A 23,458-nucleotide genomic window follows, 5' to 3' on the forward strand; every position below is an offset into this window, starting at 1 on the left:
CGAAGGGCATGGACAGTTACAGATTGCCCCGACTTCAAAAAAGGTAATACTTTCGCATTTTAAAACATCACACTTTACTATTGATTGCCACTGTAGTAGCTAAAAAAGTACATTCCAGATATTAGAATATTTTCTTTTCAAAGTACTTGATGCTTTACAAAAACTATGACATACAGCAGGCCATTCCAAAATGGCATCCATTCCAGTATTCTGAATTGCAAATAGCAGGATGTGTGTTTCGGGGAAGCAAAAATATGTAAAATTAACTGTACTTTTAAGAAATTTGCAAGAAGATAAACACCAGATTATACACTATTATGTGTTTGCAAATAATGGTATGGGATTTTATGCTTATTGCACAAGTCAAATAAGTGTCAAGATGTACAAAAAATACAGTTGAACTTCATTCTAAAGAGTAGCAGCTCCCCCCCCCCCCCCCCCTATTCTCTCTCTCTCTCTTTCTCTCTCTCTCTCTCGGTTTTGAGTATGTATGTATATAATTATGTATATATATATATGTATGTATATATTTATGTGTATATATGTATGTGTATATATATACATACATGCATATACATACATAGATACATATATATAAACAAACAAAATAACAGAATAGAATAGCTATAATTGGCTCAATGAAGATGGCACAGAGGAACAATGCAACAGATACATATACATGCAAAAACAGAGTACTGATAACTCAACAAAGACATAGCAGATGAGCACAAAAATAGAAGCTCTAAACTTATCCTTCCGGTTCACTAAAGAAAGGTTTTCTGTTACGACCAAACAAATGAAATGGCATCAGTATACAAATACCATCGATTCACTTCACAGCCTTCCCAATATATAAGAAAGCTACAGCTGATGAGCTACATGACATTCTTACACTCTTTTCAAGTTTCTGCTTCTGGAAAGTAATTAAAAATTTGAAAGCGTTTTCAAGAAAACAAATCTTTGAAGTTGATAAACATACAAAATTTTATATAACACTGTTTACAAGGATACAATGCACTACACAAAGCAAAAAAATATAAATAATAAAAGTAAATCAAAATCTTCATTATGCCTCTTACAAATCTAAATAAAGTTAATACTGTTTAGTATAAATTTCAAAATTGTGAGATTTATGTAACATATAAAAGATGCAGGAAAATAAGAAATACATAACACATACAAAAATCCTTATCTTTTAAATACAATTTTTATTTTTTATTTTTAAACAACACTAAAACTATAAATGCACAATAAAAGTCTTATAGAGAATGAACAATATGACAATTATAATTAAAATAATCCATAAAAAATTACTTTTAAATGTTTTATCTCCTAACATTATATTAAAAGTCTGAAACTACTTTCAACTGATAAGATTATATTATAAAATGTTATAACCAGCTCAAATATTTATAGGAAGAATTACCACATTTGTACTATATTTTGATTTTTCAATTTATATCCTGGAATGTCAAAACCAACACAATTTTCACAAACTACCTATTTTCAGAAACTTTATTCAACGAAAGCATTCCTTAAGTAAGGGCACAACATGAGTGTAACATTATGAGCTTCACCTGAAATATTACAGCAACAAAATAAATAATCAATGCTAGAAAATCACCTGCAATTGTGCAAGTGCTTATAGGTTCGAAAAATACTGATAGCTTTCTCCAGATCTCCACAGAGATAACTGATTAAACTGTTTGCCTTCGACTTTCCCTTTACGTTTCAAGCACTTCTACGTCAACTTACGGTACACTGCCACAATGAATTCTGCTCTGCCCATAAACACATCCCCAGACTGCGGTTCCCTACCCTGTTCACTAGGTTATCATCGCAAACTGAGCTTTGCTAATCGCACAGCCAACTATGAAAGCCTATATACATGTACAATAAACTAAGGAATAAAAAAGCTTTTTAAATACTTTGGGATTGGAGGAAGGAGGAAACAAACTAAAGAACACAAGGTCACACATAAGGAAAAACAGGAAGAAAGCCAAAGTGACTTGACGGGTTGACAGAAAGTATCGAGGAAACGGAAGGGGTGACGGCTAAGGTCAGCAAGGTCGCGCAGCTGCCATGAGAGAGGAAAGGAAACATTTAACGCAAATGAGAGCAAGCTCAACAGATGACTTGCACTAAGCAATGCCCTTAGCCCAGTTACCAACTTTGTGAGTACTCTTATTTTGCATTATATCAAGATACAAAATACAACGCAATCATGAATAAATAATTTTTATGCATAGCCAAGCAGTTCAGTTATACCGAACTGTTAAGTTTTAGTGTGATGCAGTGCTAGAGGTTGTGGTGTCATGCTTGACTCAAGATGTGGCTGAAAGTTTTATTTCAGTTAGAATTCTTAAAGTTCAAGAACTGGTAGAGGGCATAGCAATCATCTTCTAATCTGCAGAAAAGATCAGCAAGTTAAACAACTTTCACTAAAGAATTATTGCTTGGAGAATTAACGAAAATTTAAATGTCACAAACGATAGTTTGGGTTTGAAGGTTCAATCTCATACATTAACATATCCTGCAGGCCTATTTTAGAATGACGATAACATGGCTGAGAACACGAACATCTGCTACTGAAACAAACGTAACAAAAAAATTCACTAGATTCTAAGATGCGACTTTTATCCGAGCTCTTGAAATGGGGTGCATATTACAATGAATGCTGTCCTAGATTTTCTGGATGTACTCGATTCTAAGACACACATTTGTTGCAATTTTTTGAGCTCTAAAAATGATGTGGCCAAAATTACATCCTAAATTTGCAAACAAACTTCTAAACATGATATGATATAAACAGAGCACTTTATTCATTGCAGCCATAATTCAGTACATGGCACAAGAAAGAGTGGCTACAAGCTTCTGCTAAATTACGATAAAGTACTGATGACAGCACAAAATTATGTGACACTTTTTTTATTACTAGAAACACACAGAGCACTTAACATGTCACAGAACAACCGGTCCTTATTCACGACTGAAGACGCTAAATAAATGCAAGGACAACCAATGCAGCCAGTCAGTGCCGTAGCATTTGTGAACTACTTTAAAGAACAACTAACTAATTAACATCAACCTTTTACAAAGAAATGTATTACTAACAAGAAAATTCTTTTCATTTTTAAAGAAACAAAGGCCTAATAGAGGAGGGCATCTTAGAGTCAATGGGGTATTAGATTCAAATTAATACTTTATATGGGTAATCTATCCCTCATATAATCAACAAATGACTTCCATAAATTTGCCAAAACATCACAATTTTTTTTTTTAAATTTACACATTGGTTTAGTATAGCAAATAGTATAGTTCATAAATTCATAGATTCATTTTAAAATACTTTCCTCTACATAACGTGTAGTTTATGGAACATGAATACAAACACTGATATTTGATAGAAACTGCAGATGTAACTGCTTTAACAGCTGCACTAATGGCCTAATGGGGAATCAACTACAATGTTTTTTTTTCTCAAAGCGGAACCAATGTTATGGTAGGACTCGCCAACCAACACTAAGAAGAAAAAAATGAAAAACAGTGTTTAAGAATAAACAATTTAGGCCAGTCTAAGGCTATCAAGTGACAGAATGCGATGAACATTTAACTTTTTTTTAACAATGTTTGTCTTGACTATTACAATTCATACCTGTAAAATGTTTTCTCTAAAACGAGCCTAAGTTACAAAATTACAAAACAAAAAATATACATATTATTCATATTATTAATTTTAAATATGTGCGTAGGCCTAGAAAATTCATACAAAAACATGCAAAAACATTTATGATGTTTCATCCCTCAAGGCCTTTGACAGTTTCCGAACTACCAATACAATTAACTGCAACAACAATAAATAAATTATACAAAAACCAGGGAACAAGTGCATTTCCAGTTGTGCCTTATTCCAATATTAATTTTAATCCTATTGTAATAAAAAGTCTATTAAGGCTTTTAATTAATATTTTACTAAGTAGTTGGAAATGCATTACCAGTGTACTTTCCAGTTAGAATAATAATAATGCATATACCTATAGCACAACTTCAAAACTCAAACATTTATGGTTCATCTCACAATCTAATGACATGAATTGGATTACGTGGGAGATTTTCTCCGTAAAACGGTCCACATGCACAGTCTAAAATAAACACAAACAATGATCCACATAAGCTCAGAGGCTCTTTGCAGTGTGGACACATTCTGACCAGCATCCAATTCTGGGACTTCTGTATCACGTGTGCATCTACAATAACAAGTTTACAGAATACAAACACTAAATTAAAAATAATAATAATAATAATAATAATAATAATGCTAGACACACAAAATTACTGTATTTTCAAGCATACAAGACGAGAATTTTATGCAAGTTTAAAGACCTTAAATCTGTACTCATCCCATATAACAAGTTGTGGTGGTACTGAATAATGTTCGCAGGCTTTCACGGCCATTGTCTGAAGTAGCTTGGCTTCTGGGTTGTAGCCGCGTCCTTGGTTAATAATTCACCGACGTTTCGGTCGACATTGCAGTCACCATCATCAGGGAGCAGTTACCTGTAGTAACCTGTAGTAACCTGTAGTAGGTAACTGCTCCCTGATGATGGTGACTGCAATGTCGACCAAAATTTAATGAATTATTTGCCAAGGACGCGGCTACAACCCAGAAGTCAAGCTACTTGTCTTATACCACTGTTGCACAAAGAATGGGTAAGAGCTATTTTTATAATGAACTGAAAACTCGAGCCTGTTTATTTTTACCCTTGAATCTAGATCTACACTTGCCACCTCCAAGTATTTGTGTTTCGTATCTGATGAGCTTAGCTTTGTGATATGGTCTCTTCATACATGCTGAAGAATTTACAACTGATCTATCTTCTTCTTCTTCTTCTTCGGTTTACGTGACTGCTGGTCGACATGTTTTATTGGCCTCATGTCTCGTGTGAAGAAACACGCAAATTAATTTTTGAAATTTTCTCACTGAGAAACTGATGTCGTCTCATATGCCAGAAACTACAAACTGATCATGGTTCCCTCCGATCAAAACCACAGAGCTCCAACACAGAAAAATAAATCAACTACTTTAATGCAGAGCACGGTCGGATGAACCGTGAGACAAGGTTAAACTATTCCTGTTTCTGTGATTTTTTTTTCTGTTCTTCCAGCTACGTTTGAATATTTTTTTCAAAAGGACTTATCGCAGTCACTACATGATCGAAAATACAAAATAAAAATCCTTTGGTCCCTTCAGAAACGTTGAAACAGAGTTCCACTGCAAAGTGAGAGGAAAAATAACAACTTCATTCATAAACAGGAACAGCTTAAATTGCATTAAAAAAAAAAAAATCTATTTCCAAACCATTCTGAACTCAATTTTCCATGTTCCTGATCGGAAAGATAAAGAAATGGAATCCCTATCTACGGTACATGCGGAAGTAAGAGATGACATCCTGAAACTTGCAAACCTCTTAATTCCCGTTCTTCAGCATAAGTTACTGCTATATATACATAGAGATTGAACTTTTAAATATCATAAATAAATAAAATTATCATTTTCCGCATCCATCTTCTAAAACTACGCAGAGTATTTACTGTTTACTCAAGTTTTCGGTTCACGTTCACAAGTTTTACACAAACAAATCAACAAATCGCCAGTAGACTGTCAGTTGCTCTTGCTTGTATGCAGGTCGAGGGGTTGAATAGGGCGGGAAAGGGGTGGCAGCACACCACGAAAACAAGGCCCACAGCGATGTCAGCCAATCGGGCCCACGAGGTCAACCCTACCGAGACTCTACGTAGCGAGGTGGCAAGCCAACATCACGGGCGAGGGTGTCCCAAAAACAGTTAGTCTCTCTTATAGCTTTTCTAGCACCAAAAATAAACCCCTCTGTCTATTCTTTTTCCTCATATATAGAGTCCCGGAAATTTCGCGGATTCCTCTGGCCTCAGGATAGAATTCAAAGTTATAGGTGTGCTCGACCCATGTTTACTTTCCCATTGGTTTATTTATTAGCGAGAACATTTTTATTCTTGTTATTTGGCATTACCTGATTCGCTTACTCCTCTCCTAGCTGGACATCGTTGACTCACGGTCGTAGACGGGCGTGTCCAAACAACTGCGGTCCAATCATGAACACAGTGCGAGAGTGTGGAGGTTTGCATTCTAGCTTGCGACTAAATGAATCCGCGAAATTTCCGTGGCTCTACTCATATATTTTTTTTATGCCATTATGGTTTGTGACGTTCAGTTTAACCACACCTCTCATATCAATGTATAGTAGGTAGTTCTAACTTTAAAAGTATAATTTACTACAGCAGACTCCAGCCAATCAGTCCAGTTTGGAGTCCAACTTCCAGCAACCAGTCTCACGACGATACCATCTGGACGACTGGCTGGAATGCACTACATATAGTAATTGAATTGTTGCGAGAGCGTGTCATCCAGAGTCATTGAATCACAAGGTAGAGGGAGAGAAGAGTGAGGGGAAGGGGACAGAATACCCACAGACCCAGGCACCAGGAAGACCCGGCTAATTTTTCCAGATATTTTTTTTTTTCCAATGCTTGGGTTCAGCCTGATACGAAGAAAATTAAAAGTCTTACCGTTAATGGAATATCCACACTAAACCTCGCAAGTAAATGCATTACGCACATATCACGTTTACAGTTAACAGATCCATAACATTTACAGTCTTTGGGATTCTTTATTTTTTTTTTGTTTTGATCGTGGGGTTTCAAAAAAAGTTGGTTGTTAAATAATAGAAATGGTGAAGGGGGGAGGGGGGGGGGGCACGCTACAGATTATTTGCCCCCTGGAACCTTGGTTTCTCCGGATGGCCCTGTACGTGGTTTGATCTGAACCTGGCAGTCGACAGAGACCTCATCCTTGCGGCTGGCCGGGACACGCCGACCCACAAGACACTGCAACAAGCCCCGACCTAGCGGCCAGGGCCGGCGCGTCCGTACAGGCGAACCAGGCGACCGCCCGGGGCGCCGAGTAGCTGGGGGCGGCGCAGCACGACACACAACAGCTCATACAATATGTTTAACGATTATTGAAACTAGACGAAAATGGATTTTTGTAACAGTTTGGAATGTTTATATTGATATAAGTGGTTATTTAAAGTCCACGGCGACCTGTTTATGATTTGTAATAAGTTAAAAAAGTAAAAAAAAAAAAAAAAACACAAGCCTGCTTACATTTGATTGTTGACAAAATCTTAGGCTTACGTGATGTATTTTGAGGCAAGGAAAATTGTTTTTGGGGTGTCCGGCGGGGGTTTGTGGAGGGGGGGGGGGGGGGGTGGCATTAAGGTTTTTTTTTGTCTAGGGCTCCAATTTACCTTGCACCGACCCTGCTAGCGGCACGACCGGGACGGTGGGAGGTACGCACGGCGTGGGCGGGAAGTGATCCGAGGAACGCAGTTCAGAGAGTAGTCGCATACATCGGCGATCAAACCACTTCACCGGCACTTAAAACATTATTTAGGTAACATTATGCACAGGAAATGGTGTTCTTAAACCGGTTCACCGGCACTTAAAACATTATTTAACGTTATGCACAGGAAATGGTGTTCTATTTTAAATATATATATAAAAAATTTTTTACGTATCTACTGATATTTGTTCACTTAGAAATTTTTTTATTTTTGCAAAAGATAATCTGATACGGACTTCACCTTACTGAACCCAGAAACAACTTGAAAACATAAAGAAAAAAAATTTCAACTGAGAAATTACACAACTAAGTCACTAAAAACATTTTATGTTTACATTCTCTTATCACTTAACTGTTTTCATTTAACAAAAATTCTGTTTTTACAAAATACAGTGGAGTATACATAATACAAATACCTTAATTTTCAAATATTATTAAGTTAAAAAAAAAAAATTAACTATACAAATTAAATGCTTTGTAACAAAACAATCAACTCACGAAATATCATTAACACTTTCAAGACCAGTAAACCACAAACAGGTAATGTTCTTGGCTGAATTATTTTTGTGTAATTGTTATAGATTTACTTTTTGACATTTTTTTTTTTTTAATAAATAAAGTTTCATTCTTGCATCTACGTATTACATGATTTAAGTTTGATCTTTTCAGTCGTAATACTCCGCAACACCTCTGAGAATAGTCGGCGATGGTGCGTGAATCAAACAGACACGTTTTTAAGATGTAGCGCAAGGGCGGCCACTGGGCTGGTGTCGCTCAGAAGAATCGTCCGGAAAGTGAGGCTGGGGGTGACGGTGGTGTCCATACTGGGATGGGTAGCCCATGGGCGTCGCAACCGGGGGGGGGGGGGGGGGGGGGGGGACGACGACGACGACGACGACCACGTCCCCCCCAATAATAAAAGTCTTCAATTTCGTCCCCTCCAATAACATATTCAGTTTCGTAATTACATTAAAAATATGATTTCTGTGATACAACCCATATGTTGTGCAAGGTGCATTTAGTCCAATCATGGTAATGTGAGCCCTTTTGTAGTTCCATCTTCGTGTAAATTCAAAATCAGGTCCGGCACCGAGGAGAGATACTATAATTAATAATAGTGAATACAATCACTTTATTACTTATGTTCGTGTACATGTGCGAAATATTCTTAATACTGCTGCGGCATTTAAGTGTAACATTCAAGGTTTTCTCCTGATGTTTAAATTAATGATTTTGCGTGGATATAGCACCAGCGGATATGTTAACTGTGTTCTTACAAATTTGTTCTCTGAAAATATGTTTTATAAAAAAATTAATTATTTATTGCAACCAACTATAATTAGAATATTTAGGAAAGAAAAATGCCTAAAAACCACCTTTCTGCACCATCAAACCCCAAATTTTCCCCGGGAGAGGACCACCGGACCCCCCGCTTTTTTTTTTTTTTTTACAGGGGATGGATATTCCTCAACAACTGAACCAATTGAAGTCGTCCTCCCAAAAAAATATATCCTTGCGACGCCCATGGGTAGTCTCGGCCTCTGGGCATAGCCGGATCTCTAACACCTCTCCTGTTTCGCGTACACGGCGTGGAGGCCCCAGGCCGGTAGGGCCACTCTGGCTAAGAGGGCTGGGTTGACAAACAACAGGGGGGGAGCACAATCCCTTTGACATCCGCGAAGGCGCCCACGCGAGCGCGGAGACAAGTCCGTCGAGCCTGGGGCCACTACAGGGGGGGAGCCACGACCGGCGCCCGGCAGTAAGGGCACTCCTTGGTCCCGGGCGCGCAGCCATCGCACACCACGAAGTGACTGCACGGCAGCAGCGCCACGCTGCGGTTCTGCACCTCGCACGCCATGCACTTGGTCGCCGTCTGCTGGTAGATGGCCTGCGCAGACAAGCACGGCGCTAGGGCACGCTCACAACCCATCAGGGATCTTACTCCTTCGCCGCTAAATTCCTTTCCTTAGGTCATGCGCCAATTTTTGTAATGTTCAGTGTTGCAAAAATAACCATGGGAATGTTTTTGTTAAATACACAATATTTTTCTTGTACTATTACAAACTATTTGCTTGAAACATTTTTTTTTTTTTTTTTGGATAAGTACCAACAATTTTTTGACGAAATAACGTCTTATGAATCGACGAACGCCGGCTGCACGCACTTAAAATTGTCACGTTCCGCCTGAGGCTGGAGCGTGCAAGGATACGGCCGACCACCGTGCGAGAGAAAAATCTTCCATAATATCAAACAGGTTAAGGCGGATTTTTTTTTTAAACTAACTGTTCGTGATTGTATTCAAACAAATTAGTATTTAAATTAAATTTGAAAAAAACTTGTAAATTATATTTTGAAAATTAAAAAAGTATGCAATTTTTCATCAATGTTTTCTTAATGAGGTTATCACATAAAACTATTGCCCGTAAAACCGACTTTACAGACAACCCTTTTCTTTGCAAACAAAGAAGCTGGGGGCAAGCATAACAAAAATGTCTATAACTCACACCCGACATCTTTTCCGGCCCACATCTGATTTTCGAAACGGATAAGAATTTTGAAGTTATCTAGTAACAAAAAACCACAAAAGTATACACGAGCGTAAGACTATAAACATCTGCCACAAAAAAAAAATTAAGTGAAACACTGCGACCACACTTTTGAATAGTTTTATGTATGTTCAAAATAAAGGTGATATTTTGAATACAAATCATACTAGTTGTTGCTTTATTTCGAAGCCGGTAGTAGCACAGGAACTAACTTCAGTTAAGCTGTTCATAGCCACTATGTCGTGTCAGCCTCCTGGTAATAATCTAAATATACATAAAGTCGGAACATCACCTTTTGGTCTTGACAAAAAAAGAAAAAAACACGAAGTAAAAATGAGGAAGTTAAGAATGGATACCTGGAACCGAAAAAAAAAAGCTTACAGTTAGTACTCTTGTTTTTCCTGCTACTGTCTTTATTGCTTGTACTAGTGTTAAAAAAAAAGTTATTTGACCAATTCCAAAAAGATTCTACATATTGTCCCTTAAGAACAACACCCTCTCCTCTAAGTGACAATTTTTTTGAAGATTAGTTTTTTATTTCTCCATGGGAACATAAGCATTTAGCATCTTCTCACAACTTGTTTCGCAAAAATTTCCAACACAAATGTGCTGCTACGGTTTTTTTCCCTAACGCCGGCCATTATTCAGTTCCAGCATGGCGCGTGAAGCTATTATGCTCCAAGGGCGTTGCCAGCCGATGGCCTAGGAGGGGGGTGGGGCCAGTTGTGGGAAAAGTATGTATTTTTTTTTGCATTTGGCCACATTTCTTTTTAAATCTCTAGGGCTCTAGGGGAGGGCAACCCCACCGAGACTCTACGTAGCGAGGTGGCAAGCCAACGTCACGGACTAGGGTGTCCCAAAAACAAGTAGCGTCTCTCATAGCTTTCCTAGCACCAAAAAAAAAAAACCCCCTCTGTCTTCTCTTTTTCCTCATAGATTTTTTTTTTTTTAATGCCATTATGGTTTTGTGACGTTTAGTAAATACACACCTCTCATATCAATGTGTGGTAGGTAGTTCTAACTTTAAAAGTATAATTTACTACAGCAGACTCCAGCAGACCCTGGCGACGCCCTTGTTGCGCTCTCCTGAAAAATTTTTGCTCTCGGTCGCACGGCGACGACGCATGCGCAGCGCACACCTTGTCGATCTCCTCCAAGTCGTTCTGTAGCTGGGACTGCAGGGACTTGAGCGTCGGCAGCGACAGGGTCTTCAGCTCGGACCTGCGTCTGAGGCCGTGCAGGTAGGGGCTGCCCTGGAGCAGGTCCACCTCCTTCTGGAGGGCTTTGGCCTGGGACAGGGCCTGCGAGGAACAAACACACACCACTGAGATACTGCACAAAGGAACTTGCGTAGGCCCCAAATGTCGTGCAGAGATTAAGCTTCCAAAATTTTTACACTAGTATGTACACACTGACAGCGGCATAGCCCGGATTTGTGTACGGGGGGGTGTTAAGAAGCATGCCGCCCCCCCCATATTAAAGCGGGGGGTCCGGGGGTCCTCCCCTCGGGAAAATTTAGATTTTAAGGTGTAAAATAGTGCTATTTTAGCAGTTTTCGGTACTTAAATTTAAATATTGTAATGGTAAAATTTTTATTAATTTTAATATGAAATTTGTTTGAGTGATGAATAAGAAATTAAAGATTTGGTGCTAAATCCCCCCCCCCCCCCCCCCCCCCCCCCCGGCTACGCCCCTGCACACTGATATTTGTGTCTGATATCTTGCGGCGAGACCTAGTTGCTAGGTCTAAGTTACATTCTCATGTGCCATGTCCATCTGTTATTTGAAAATTTTTCAACTAAATAAAATAAAATGCTTTGTATGTATTACAGAGTTCTGCTAGTTCTGTTCGGCATACTTGGCTTACATTGAGTGCAAAATAAAAAATAAAATAAAAACATTGTTTCTTTAAGGTCAAACCAATTTTTTTTTGAAGATATCGTTGAATAAAATTATTTCATTCATTAGGAAGTTAAGATTTTTATTCACAACACTATGCATAGTATTTTTATTCCCCACTAAGTAATTTATGGTAGTAAAAAGGTTTCTGATGTCTGCAAAACTATGGTTCGTAACTTTAAGACAATTGAAACAAAAATTGAAGATTGAAATGGTGCACAGAATGTGAAGGAGACAGAAAAATGTTTAATATATAAATGTCAAGGTTGGGTGAATACTGAATATACTAAATTTCATATATTTTTAAGCAGAACAGAATCTTTTCTATATATTTTAAATTTTGTGTGGTTTTAACTACGTGTGTGTTTTAATGAAGTTTTTTTCTTTTATTTTTTATACATACATATACATATAAATAACCTGGCTGTTCATAAATTGTGCGGCCTAAATTTCATGGGTGGCAGGAAATGCCAAAACAAGAAAGTTTTTTTAAGGAAAACATGTCCGGAAACGCAAAGTAACTGCTTGGTTACAGGCGTGCAAATTAAAAATTCACGGACATTGTGTGCCACTCCATTGGCTCGGAGGATGCACTGCGACAGCACAGCGACATTCAAACGCTCAGCAGGAAGCAGGCGACGAGCCAGGCACAGACGTCTGGAGTCAGCCACACGGACTGGCGACCAGCAGTCTGGACGGATGGTTGCAGTGTGTTTATGTTTCAATGAATAAATTGTACGAGTGGCCAGCAATAACTGTTGGCTATACGTTTGCCTCAGAAATGCGGTCAGGGTGTTTATTGCATACTTAACGTGCTATGCCTATGTATAAATGGCAAGTGCACAGCAGCTACTGAAGCGGGCCTTCCCGGTATTGTCTTTTATGTATTTGGTTTATAATAGTGGTTTCTAGAAATATTATGGTAGACGTAATATTCACGTACATCACCGATTTTCAACTAAAAATGAGACAAGCACTTCTAATTCATCAATTCATAGCATGTCATCAGTTTGGTGTTTCATATTGTAATTTTTGAAGTTATACTTCTAACGCGACTTCAACAAGGTTGCGATAAACGTTTAACGCTACCATGGAGAATAACGCTACCATGTAGAATTATTTGCATGCAATTATAAACAATTTTTTTAATGATGCCAAAGAAGTATAACTTCTCACGCGCGTACCTAAGTACTCGCACCCATTTTTAAGTTTTAATGCATGTCCGAAAACCATGGTCAAGCCGGATTAGTGATTTTGCCGGATTGCTGCACCTCAATAAAGTTTTAACGGGGATCGCAAAGAAACGTGACGAAACAGGAAACACTGTACCGGAACGCAAAACCAAGGGCGAGGACAAAAGCGGCAGCGCAGTGATCTGGACAAGGGGGCGAGGGGGGCAAGGGGCAAGGGGTCGAGAAGGCGATTGGGGGGGACAAGGGGTTGAGGGAGCGAGGGGACAAGGGGGCGAGGGGACGAGGGGTCGAGGGAGCGAGGGGACAAGGGGGCGAGGGGACGAGGGGTCGAGAAGGCGAGGGGGGGACAAGGGGTTGAGGGAGCGAGGGGACAAGGGGGCGAGGGGACGAGGGGTCGAGAAGGCGAGGGGGGGGGACAAGGGGTTGAGGGAGCGAGGGGACAAGGGGGCGAGGGGACGAGGGGTTGAGAAGGCGAGGGGGGGACAAGGGGTTGAGGGAGCGAGGGGACAAGGGGGCGAGGGGACGAGGGGTCGAGAAGGCGAGGGGGGGACAAGGGGTTGAGGGAGCGAGGGGACAAGGGGGCGAGGGGCAAGGGGCGAGGGGGCGAGGGGTGCTACCTCGTCCCTCTGCTGCTCCGCGATGCCCGCCTGCTTGCGGGCCTCCTCCGCCTCGCGCTGCCACGCCTCACACGCCTTGCGGGCCTGCGCCATGCGCTCGTCCCAGGAGGCCAGCTGCGACCGGCCGGACGCCAGCTCCTCGTACAGCCGCTGCACCTGCGGGCCGAGCACAAGCCCCGAGTCACACCCGGGCGACGCCCCACTCCGGTCCGTAAGGTGCGAGCACGTGAGCACTAGCGTAGAGGGGTCCAGGTTTCCCCTCGCCGAGGAGGCCTGATCGTGCTTGCGAAATTGTGACTGCGAGACAGGGTTAATAAACTTAAACCTTAAAAACCATGCTTTATGGAAAACTTTTTGTATATGGTAGAGTCCCGCTAATCCGAACTAATTGGGACCAAACCCTGTTCGGATTAGCGAAAATTCAAATTACGTGGAATTTTCTTATATCATGCCATTTATGGTCTTTATGAGGCGTGGGCTATTTAACATCTGATGTGTCAAATATTAAAGATCATACACAAAACACACCTTTATTATTTAGAGTATTTAGCATAATATAACTACGTAAATATTTAAGTACTATGTAGGTACGTAATCATATTTTTTTCTTTTTAGTTGAAGGAGAAATAGATAAATCATAATTTTCTTATGTACATAATAAACGTAAGACATTACTTGAAAAAGAACTTGTTTTTCTTTTGCTTTTCAAGGTTCATAATTGTTATAAAAATATTTATTTTTTCGTCCTAGCCCTGTTCGGATTAGCGGGGTTCGGATTAGCGGAACTCTACTGTAATTTAAAGTTTTCTGATAGGCCAAATTTTGAGCAGTGTACAACCTAGTAGCATCTATCCAGAGACGAATCGTGCCGGTTAAAAACCCACACGCATAACCCTCTGGCCGTGACCCCCCCCTTCCCGAATTTCCGTAGGCTGCCCTTGCGAATCCAGCAGAATAATTAAAATTAAATTATTTGATAATCAGTTCACCATCAATATTAATTAATAAATTTAGGGAATATGATCATTGCTAATTCAGTTGGAATTTTTTTTTTTTTTTTTTTTAGATTGGAATCAAATAAATGCCACTAACAACATAAACTCACTTTTGAGCCCTACTTTTTGCTTATTAATATTTAACATTACATTCATAAACAATTATTTATAAATCAATCTGCCCATTTTGTAACTTATGGTGATGATAACCACTACACAAAAATGTGCCTAGGTAAGTTAAAATGATGATTTAATGACATAACTAGGGCATGTTTTAATAACTGAACACTATACCAAGAAACGTGTGCCCCTCTCTTACGGGACTGAAAACGAATGCCGTGACAAGCAGGAGAACGCTGCAAAGAGAACACAGGTGCAGCGAGTATCGGGGGAGGGCTCACATCGCTGGGCAGGCCGGTCGCCAAGGAAGGGCTCATGGAGAAGCTGTTGACCAATGAGGTGGCGGCGTGCGAGGCCCGTCCCCCGGGCGACATGCTCTGGTGGTTGGCGAAGTCGAACAGCCCCCCTGACGAGTAGCTGACCTTGGACGCGCTGCTGCTCAGCTGCAGGCGGCTCGAGCTCACGAACGCCGTGCCCTGGGAGCACATCACAACTCATGGACCACTCAACATCTGCAAAGTCATCCCTACGGTCAAATATAATTACAAAGTACAGTAAAACTTTGATCAACTGCCACCAATCTGACCATGGCCCAGACAAATAACTGAATAGACAGATAACATAATACTCTTAACCCATTTGCATCCACTCACTATAATGTTAGATATACCATGGAATCCATTAACGTTTTTATATATTACTATTATTAAAATTATTTTCTATTTTCATTATATTTTTATTCTTTAAATAAAATTTAAAAAAATAGTTTAAGTTTCACGATAATATACCTTTGTTATAACAATACTAGCTACTCTGAGAGGGTTATTTTCATTCTAAAGGGATTTTTTTCAAGTTTTTCGGGCAGATTAGCCATTTTGCGTACCAGTACGCCTATGGTGTTATCGGCCAGAAAAACAGCTGCGTACTAGTACGCTTGTAGATGCAAATGGGTTAATACATATGAACAATAACAAGATTTCACTGTGGGTTTGGAAAGAAAATGAATATAAAATCATTTAAAAGTAAATTATATATATGTTGTAATTGATTTTACAAAAAATTAATATAAACTTCAATATTAATAAGTATAATAATGTACAACGGAGTCGAGGTGGGAGAAGTGGGGCGTGGACAGGGTCACAGCTCACCGAGTCAACGGAGTCGAAGTGGGAGAAGCGGGGCGTGGACAGGGTCACAGCTCACCGAGTCAACGGAGTCGAGGTGGGAGAAGTGGGGCGTGGACAGGGTCACAGCTCACCGAGTCAACGGAGTCGAAGTGGGAGAAGCGGGGCGTGGACAGGGTCACAGCTCACCGAGTCAACTGAGTCGAGGTGGGAGAAGCGGGGCGTGGACAGGGTCACAGCTCACCGAGTCAACTGAGTCGAGGTGGGAGAAGTGGGGCGTGGACAGGGTCACAGCTCACCGAGTCAACTGAGTCGAGGTGGGAGAAGTGGGGCGTGGACAGGGTCACAGCTCACCGAGTCAACGGAGTCGAGGTGGGAGAAGCGGGGCGTGGACAGGGTCACAGCTCACCGAGTCAACTGAGTCGAGGTGGGAGAAGTGGGGCGTGGACAGGGTCACAGCTCACCGAGTCAACGGAGTCGAGGTGGGAGAAGCGGGACGTGGACAGGGTCACAGCTCACCGAGTCAACGGAGTCGAGGTGGGAGAAGCGGGGCGTGGACAGGGTCACAGCTCACCGAGTCAACTGAGTCGAGGTGGGAGAAGTGGGGCGTGGACAGGGTCACAGCTCACCGAGTCAACGGAGTCGAGGTGGGAGAAGCGGGGCGTGGACAGGGTCACAGCTCACCGAGTCAACGGAGTCGAGGTGGGAGAAGCGGGGCGTGGACAGGGTCACAGCTCACCGAGTCAACGGAGTCGAGGTGGGAGAAGCGGGACGTGGACAGGGTCACAGCTCACCGAGTCAACGGAGTCGAGGTGGGAGAAGCGGGGCGTGGACAGGGTCACAGCTCACCGAGTCAACTGAGTCGAGGTGGGAGAAGTGGGGCGTGGACAGGGTCACAGCTCACCGAGTCAACGGAGTCGAGGTGGGAGAAGCGGGACGTGGACAGGGTCACAGCTCACCGAGTCAACGGAGTCGAGGTGGGAGAAGCGGGGCGTGGACAGGGTCACAGCTCACCGAGTCAACTGAGTCGAGGTGGGAGAAGTGGGGCGTGGACAGGGTCACAGCTCACCGAGTCAACGGAGTCGAGGTGGGAGAAGCGGGGCGTGGACAGGGTCACAGCTCACCGAGTCAACTGAGTCGAGGTGGGAGAAGTGGGGCGTGGACAGGGTCACAGCTCACCGAGTCAACGGAGTCGAAGTGGGAGAAGCGGGGCGTGGACAGGGTCACAGCTCACCGAGTCAACTGAGTCGAGGTGGGAGAAGTGGGGCGTGGACAGGGTCACAGCTCACCGAGTCAACGGAGTCGAGGTGGGAGAAGCGGGGCGTGGACAGGGTCACAGCTCACCGAGTCAACGGAGTCGAGGTGGGAGAAGCGGGGCGTGGACAGGGTCACAGCTCACCGAGTCAACTGAGTCGAGGTGGGAGAAGTGGGGCGTGGACAGGGTCACAGCTCACCGAGTCAACGGAGTCGAGGTGGGAGAAGCGGGGCGTGGACAGGGTCACAGCTCACCGAGTCAACGGAGTCGAGGTGGGAGAAGCGGGGCGTGGACAGGGTCACAGCTCACCGAGTCAACGGAGTCGAGGTGGGAGAAGCGGGGCGTGGACAGGGTCACAGCTCACCGAGTCAACGGAGTCGAGGTGGGAGAAGCGGGGCGTGGACAGGAAGCCAGACTGCAGCTGGTGCAGGGGCGACGACGCAGACGGGGAGAAGTTGCTCAGCGCGCTTGCGCGGTCGTTCAGCGAGCTGCCCGGGATGTTGACCGGGGCCGAGCTGCCCAGCAAGCCTGCAAGCAGTGAACGACGCCGAAAGTGTGAGCCACTTGCTTCCGCCAGACACTTTACGCACTGCGACAAAGTAACTCACAATCGCTTGCTTACATTGCGTCACACAACTGTAGCAGCGTATCCACAGATAACTGGTGAACCATACGACGCCATTTCTGAAAACGTCATGCAATAGGTCATAGATCTTTAACACGGGAAAAAAAATTTTTACAGAGCCAAACAACTTTATTTATGAATGCCACGAACACAATAAGTTGCTCTTTGTACTGCGTTTGTACGCCTTGCATCTTCATATCTTTGGTTATTTAGTGGGTAAAAAAAAAATAAAGGATGGCTTTGTTTACAAGAAAAGCTGAAACACATTTTATATTTTTATACCTGGTTTTAACGTATATTTCTTTCCGTACGTAACGTGACACAAAAATTTTGTTTTCCAAATGGAGGAAAATGTGGTTTTTCCATTAAACGTCCAAAAAAAATTACAGCATTAACACATTTTCTCGTTTGTTTACACTTATCATTTTAGAGACCTTACAGGCTAGGCCAAGAAATAATTTTTAATTCAACTATTTTTAAACGGCCCTCAAATTTGCACACACTAACCAACAATACAGTGTCAGTATGAAACACTGGATCAAGAGTGGAAAGTAAATGAGACATCATCAACGCAGTAGCCGTTACCAGGAGACAAATTATCAACAATGCAACAGCCGTTGACGTGGAGATTATTGGAAAAACGTGGTAAAAATTGGATTGGGAAGGGGGGGGGGGGGGGGGGGGAAATTTAATTAAAGGAAAAACTAAGACAAATTTAAAAAAAAAAAAAATATCTTTGAGGTGCAAATGAAACACCATCCCTGGAGGACCCCCGTTCAGTTTTCACGCTTCTAGGTCAAGTTGTCTCCATGCTGTGTGAACTACAGACAGACTGACAAACTCTTTATTTTTATTTATATAAAAAGTGCAATTCACATGAACCCCAATGTCCACTTACCTGAACTAGCCAGCCCAGCAGAGATCGAGTTTGAAAATGTTGGCGAGTCGTTTTCCAAGTCCTTGTCCAAGGACGCCGCGATGTTGAGGGGGTCGTCCATGGTTAGGTCATCCAGAGCGTTCCCTGAACACAGCACCGTTGCCAATCAGGAAACTTTAGTCGAACAATGCACTTGCATTGATCTTCTATGCAATACTTAGATATCTGTCTCACATGCCAAGTTAGTTTTGTTTTCTTGTAGTTACTATTGTTCAAAGCCTATTCTTATAATTTAATTCATTATTAGGCAACCTTTCAGGAGAGTGGAAAAAACATTAATCATACATAATATTTCTAGAGCTGCACCAGTTATAAAGAAATTTACACACACACACACACACACACAAACATATATACAATATATACATACACATATATAGTTATGAGAAAAACATTGATGAGTCACGTCATGTCCAATATGATGAAATCGACTTTCGAATCGAGCTTTAGCTACTCGCTCGACTCCACTCTAGTTTTCAAGTCTCAGCCCATCCCCACATATTACTGTACTTTTGAGATATTTAAGCATTGGTGTACAAACATGACATGCAGTAAACCATCAAAGGTAAGCTATGTTAATTAAATGTCACTTTTAAAAAAAATTGTAATTCACATATTATTAATGTAGCTTACCTACAAAAAACCAACCTTTCACTTTAGTTAATATTTGCCTTCATTTCAAGAATATGAAAATTAAAATCTTCATGGAAAAAAAAAACCTTGTAATTTTTTTAATACCCTCTCAGCAAATTACTTAAGCCTGTACATGACAAAAATATTTTTCATTAATTTATCTTATTTTTAATGCCTGCACTTTTAATTTTACTTTGTCCAATTAAAATGACCGCCTAACCTAATGTTAATTTAGATTTTGAAAATTACAGGATTTTAAAGGACTTTTAAATGCTACAAACAGGATTTTTCATTAGCAATTATAATGGGGCACCACGATTAAAGACAAGATTTAATGGTAAATTGTGACAAAGCCACAATAAGACCGAAACACATGTCCATACACCATATAACACCATAATGAAAGCAAATACACCATACAGCACCAAAATCATGAAATTAATCAGCATATTTAATCAAAACTCAACTCAAATTACCAAAGAATATATTCTTTTAGTATATTAAATTCAATGAAGGTAAATTATTTAGAATGGAGTTAGTACCAGGATATACGTACTAAATATATTGGGGAATTAATTTTTTTATATTTCAACTGTTATTAGTACCTAAGTTTTACTATATGACATTTAAAAACTCACATATATTTGTTGATTTATTTTTATTGTTCCCTGAAGTACAACATGCTTATTACAAATTATTTGATTGCAAAAAAAAAAGTATACTGACACTGTTTAGGTGAAGTAAAAAATGTTGTATTAATTGAAAATTGCGCTATCTTCATGAATAAACAGAATTCATTAAAAGTAATAACAATAAAAAGAAATGTGTTGTTTTAAAAACAAAATTAGCCTAAAAATAAAACCATGAAATCCTGCGTCCGACCACAACGCAATGTGCGAGACACTATCGGCACAACACACCGTACGTTTTGTCTAAAGACGTACGAGACTGTAAAATCCAGATAAAACGACACAACTAATGATGATGCACTTGCAAACAACTCTCGATCGGCAGCAAGCGTGCACGATAGCACAACTTACCGCCACGATGGTTGAACAACAACTGTTGCTTCGTTGCCGGAAGCTGCAGGGCTACCCGCCTAGGCAGGCAGCCAACTCGAGAAAAACTTGGGCGCTGCCGGCGAGCAGCGCGGGGGAAGTTCAAAAATTCGAATGTTTCGAACACTGCACACTAAATCGCACACGATATCCACAAGTCCAACGCACAGTACCTATGACAGACTCGACGGTGTCCGAGGCGGGGTAGAACGACGAGGCCAGCGGGGAGACCCTGGTCGGCATGACGGCGGGCCCAGAGCTGCCGTAGTAGTACATGCTCTGCTTGCACATCTCGTGGGAGTCCAGCAAGAAGTCGCTGTCCGGGTGGCTCTTGGACAGGCCCTGGGGCACACACAGCAGGCTTCCTCGCTATCCTCGCTACAGCTTCCAACTGCACAGCGACGGTATCTTTTCTTGGGTCATGGACAGGATTATGCAAACATTTTTTTTTTTTTTTTAATTCTATTCTAGATGAAAACATCCAGAATATAGGTACAATATTTTTCGAACCGAATCTATATCATGCATTAAAATTTTGTTTTTCACACTTCACAGGGGTCCAAGAAATTTGATGTAAAAAAAAAAAGGTAAAATTAAAAACAGAGAAAAATATATATGGAACCATAATGAAAAAATCCTGGAAATGCATTTTTTTAAAACTAGTAAAATTTGGTCTAAAAACTGTTTTGTTGATCCAACTGATTACGTATGCAGAAAAATTAGAGAATTTTTAATAGGTAAATTTTATCTTAATCACAGATTATTTGTTACATATGATAAATATGTATTTGCTATGTACCTAAAAAAAAAATCCAAACTGCACAATAAATCTTGTTAGCTTTATACCGATACAATTTTTTTTTTTACTTATACATTTAGTCATTTAGTGTACACATGATGTTCGATAGTCCGTTTTAATCAACTATGGGTAAATATTTACTTGGGCGGTATTTCCGAAAAAAAAATGTTAAAAATCCGAAAATACCTTTATTTAATGCTCTTCAACTTCCTCTGTTCATTAAAAGTGGCGGAGGTAAGAAATTCCAAATACTTTAGGAGATATCGAATTTTTAAATTTCATCATATGTAGTTAAGCGGTATTTGCAAAAAAAATGTTAAAAATCCGAAAATACCTTTATCATATGCTCTTCAACTTCCTCTTTTCATTAAAAGCGGCGGAGATAAGAAATTCCAAATACTTTAGGAGATATCGAATTTTTTAATTTTGCAATACAAGACCTGTGGAACCATTCGAGCGGCGCCATTTTTGTTATTTTGCAGTGCGTTCGTGAATACGAGAATCGTGAATGCGTAATTAATAAAATGGTTGATTAGGTCAGGTCAGTTACATTAGTAATACTTTCAAACTAAGCCGACATTAAAAATTATTTTGTGAATTAATTTAATGGCTGTTTAGTTTTAAAATATTTATAATGTAACTGACCTGACCAAACAAACCCGGACAGAGGGTGAACAGTAAACTAAAATGGTTGATTAGGTCAGGTCAGTTACATTATAAATACTTTCAAACTAAGGTGATATTAAAAATAATGTGAATTAATTTTAATTATTCTTTAGTTTTAAATTAATTATAATGTAACTGACCTTACCTAACAAACCCGTAACAAAGGATGTACAGTAACAACTCACGTAAATTTTTTTGTTACTTATTACTTGCGCAACAATATCAAAATAACAAATAAGACTTTAAAATTAGAAACGTTAAAAACTCACCTAAGTTGGAGGCGGTAATTAAACACCGTTTTAAACAATAAATGAACTAAATAATCACGTATTGGTTCGTTTGAATTCTGGCCTATCACGAACAATCACGTGACATCATTATCCAATAAAAAAAGTATATACTCGTACATAAACAAGAAACAATGGTATACGCCATATCAATGCACTGGTATTGTGATGAAATTTAAAAATTCGATATCTCCTAAAGTATTTGGAATTTCTTATCTCCGCCGCTTTTAATGAAAAGAGGAAGTTGAAGAGCATATAATAAAGGTATTTTCGGATTTTTAACATTTTTTTTCGTAAATACCGCTCAACTACATATGAAGAAATTTAAAAATTCGATATCTCCTAAAGTATTTGGAATTTCTAATCTCCGCCGCTTTTAATGAAAAGAGGAAGTTGAAGAGCATTAAATAAAGGTATTTTCGGATTTTTAAAAAAAAATTTCGGAAATACCGCCCAAGTAAATATTTACCCAACTATGTTGAAACAAGGGGCAGCCACCCCTTACATCTAGTCCTGGATTGACTACTTCCCACTACTATGTAACTTTTGTTAAAATTGTAATTAATAAATTACTAATACAGCTTACCTAAAATAGCCAAATTTCACTTTAGATAATACTTACCTTCATTTCAAGAAGGTAAAAATTAAACAACCATTTTGTAAAAAAGGCTCTTGCAATATTTTTTTAATACCCTTTCACCAAATTACTTAAACCTGTACAAGACAAAAAGTTTTCCATTAATTTATCTCAGTTTCAATAAGCCTGTACTTTCAACATTCACCCCTATTATATTACTTTGTAGTTTGTATGTTAAAATTACCGGAAAACCTAATGTGAATTTAGATTTCAAATATTACAGGACTTTAAAGGATTTTCAAATGCTACTAACATGATTTGGAAACAGATCTAGGTGGCAGGCCTGGGCAATGATACTACTAAGGGTCAAAATAAATAATAATCTCAAAATAAATGATTTCCTTAGTTGTGACACAATTTCACTCGTCCATCGAACTGCAAGACATGAGTTTGTAGGGTAGGATTTTCATCCTGAACGTTTAACCACAAACAACATGCTGTGAACATCTGACTTGATTACTTACAAAGACATCTCCATTTTTATCATCCTTCTTTGCTCCATCTGAAGTGCCTCCGTTATCTCTCTTATCCTGCGGCAAGGCGCTTGACAGCAAATCGGCGAAATTCGTTCCGGAGTCCACGCAAGCGGCCAAGTCTCGGGCTAAAGCTATTTCTTCTGTAACATTCAC

At 40.2% G+C, this 23,458-nt stretch overlaps 1 protein-coding gene across 1 annotated transcript in view; it reads right to left on the reverse strand.

Annotated features, from left to right (window-relative positions):
• Positions 1-4,602: 4,602 nt before the first annotated feature.
• Positions 4,603-23,458, reverse strand: part of LOC134538201 (putative E3 ubiquitin-protein ligase UNKL) — a 30,506-nt gene continuing 11,650 nt past the window's right edge. The window contains exons 7-14 of the mRNA XM_063379295.1: positions 23,294-23,445; positions 20,614-20,782; positions 18,711-18,833; positions 17,552-17,715; positions 15,090-15,284; positions 13,694-13,849; positions 11,124-11,285; positions 4,603-9,326 (exon numbers count right to left, since the gene is read on the reverse strand). Coding sequence (XP_063235365.1) covers positions 9,165-9,326; positions 11,124-11,285; positions 13,694-13,849; positions 15,090-15,284; positions 17,552-17,715; positions 18,711-18,833; positions 20,614-20,782; positions 23,294-23,445 — 1,283 coding nt within the window. The 3' untranslated portion in view covers positions 4,603-9,164. The remainder of the gene's footprint in view (positions 9,327-11,123; positions 11,286-13,693; positions 13,850-15,089; positions 15,285-17,551; positions 17,716-18,710; positions 18,834-20,613; positions 20,783-23,293; positions 23,446-23,458) is intronic.

Source organism: Bacillus rossius, chromosome 13 (assembly GCF_032445375.1).
Source record: "Bacillus rossius redtenbacheri isolate Brsri chromosome 13, Brsri_v3, whole genome shotgun sequence".
NCBI classification, from domain to species: domain Eukaryota; kingdom Metazoa; phylum Arthropoda; class Insecta; order Phasmatodea; family Bacillidae; genus Bacillus; species Bacillus rossius.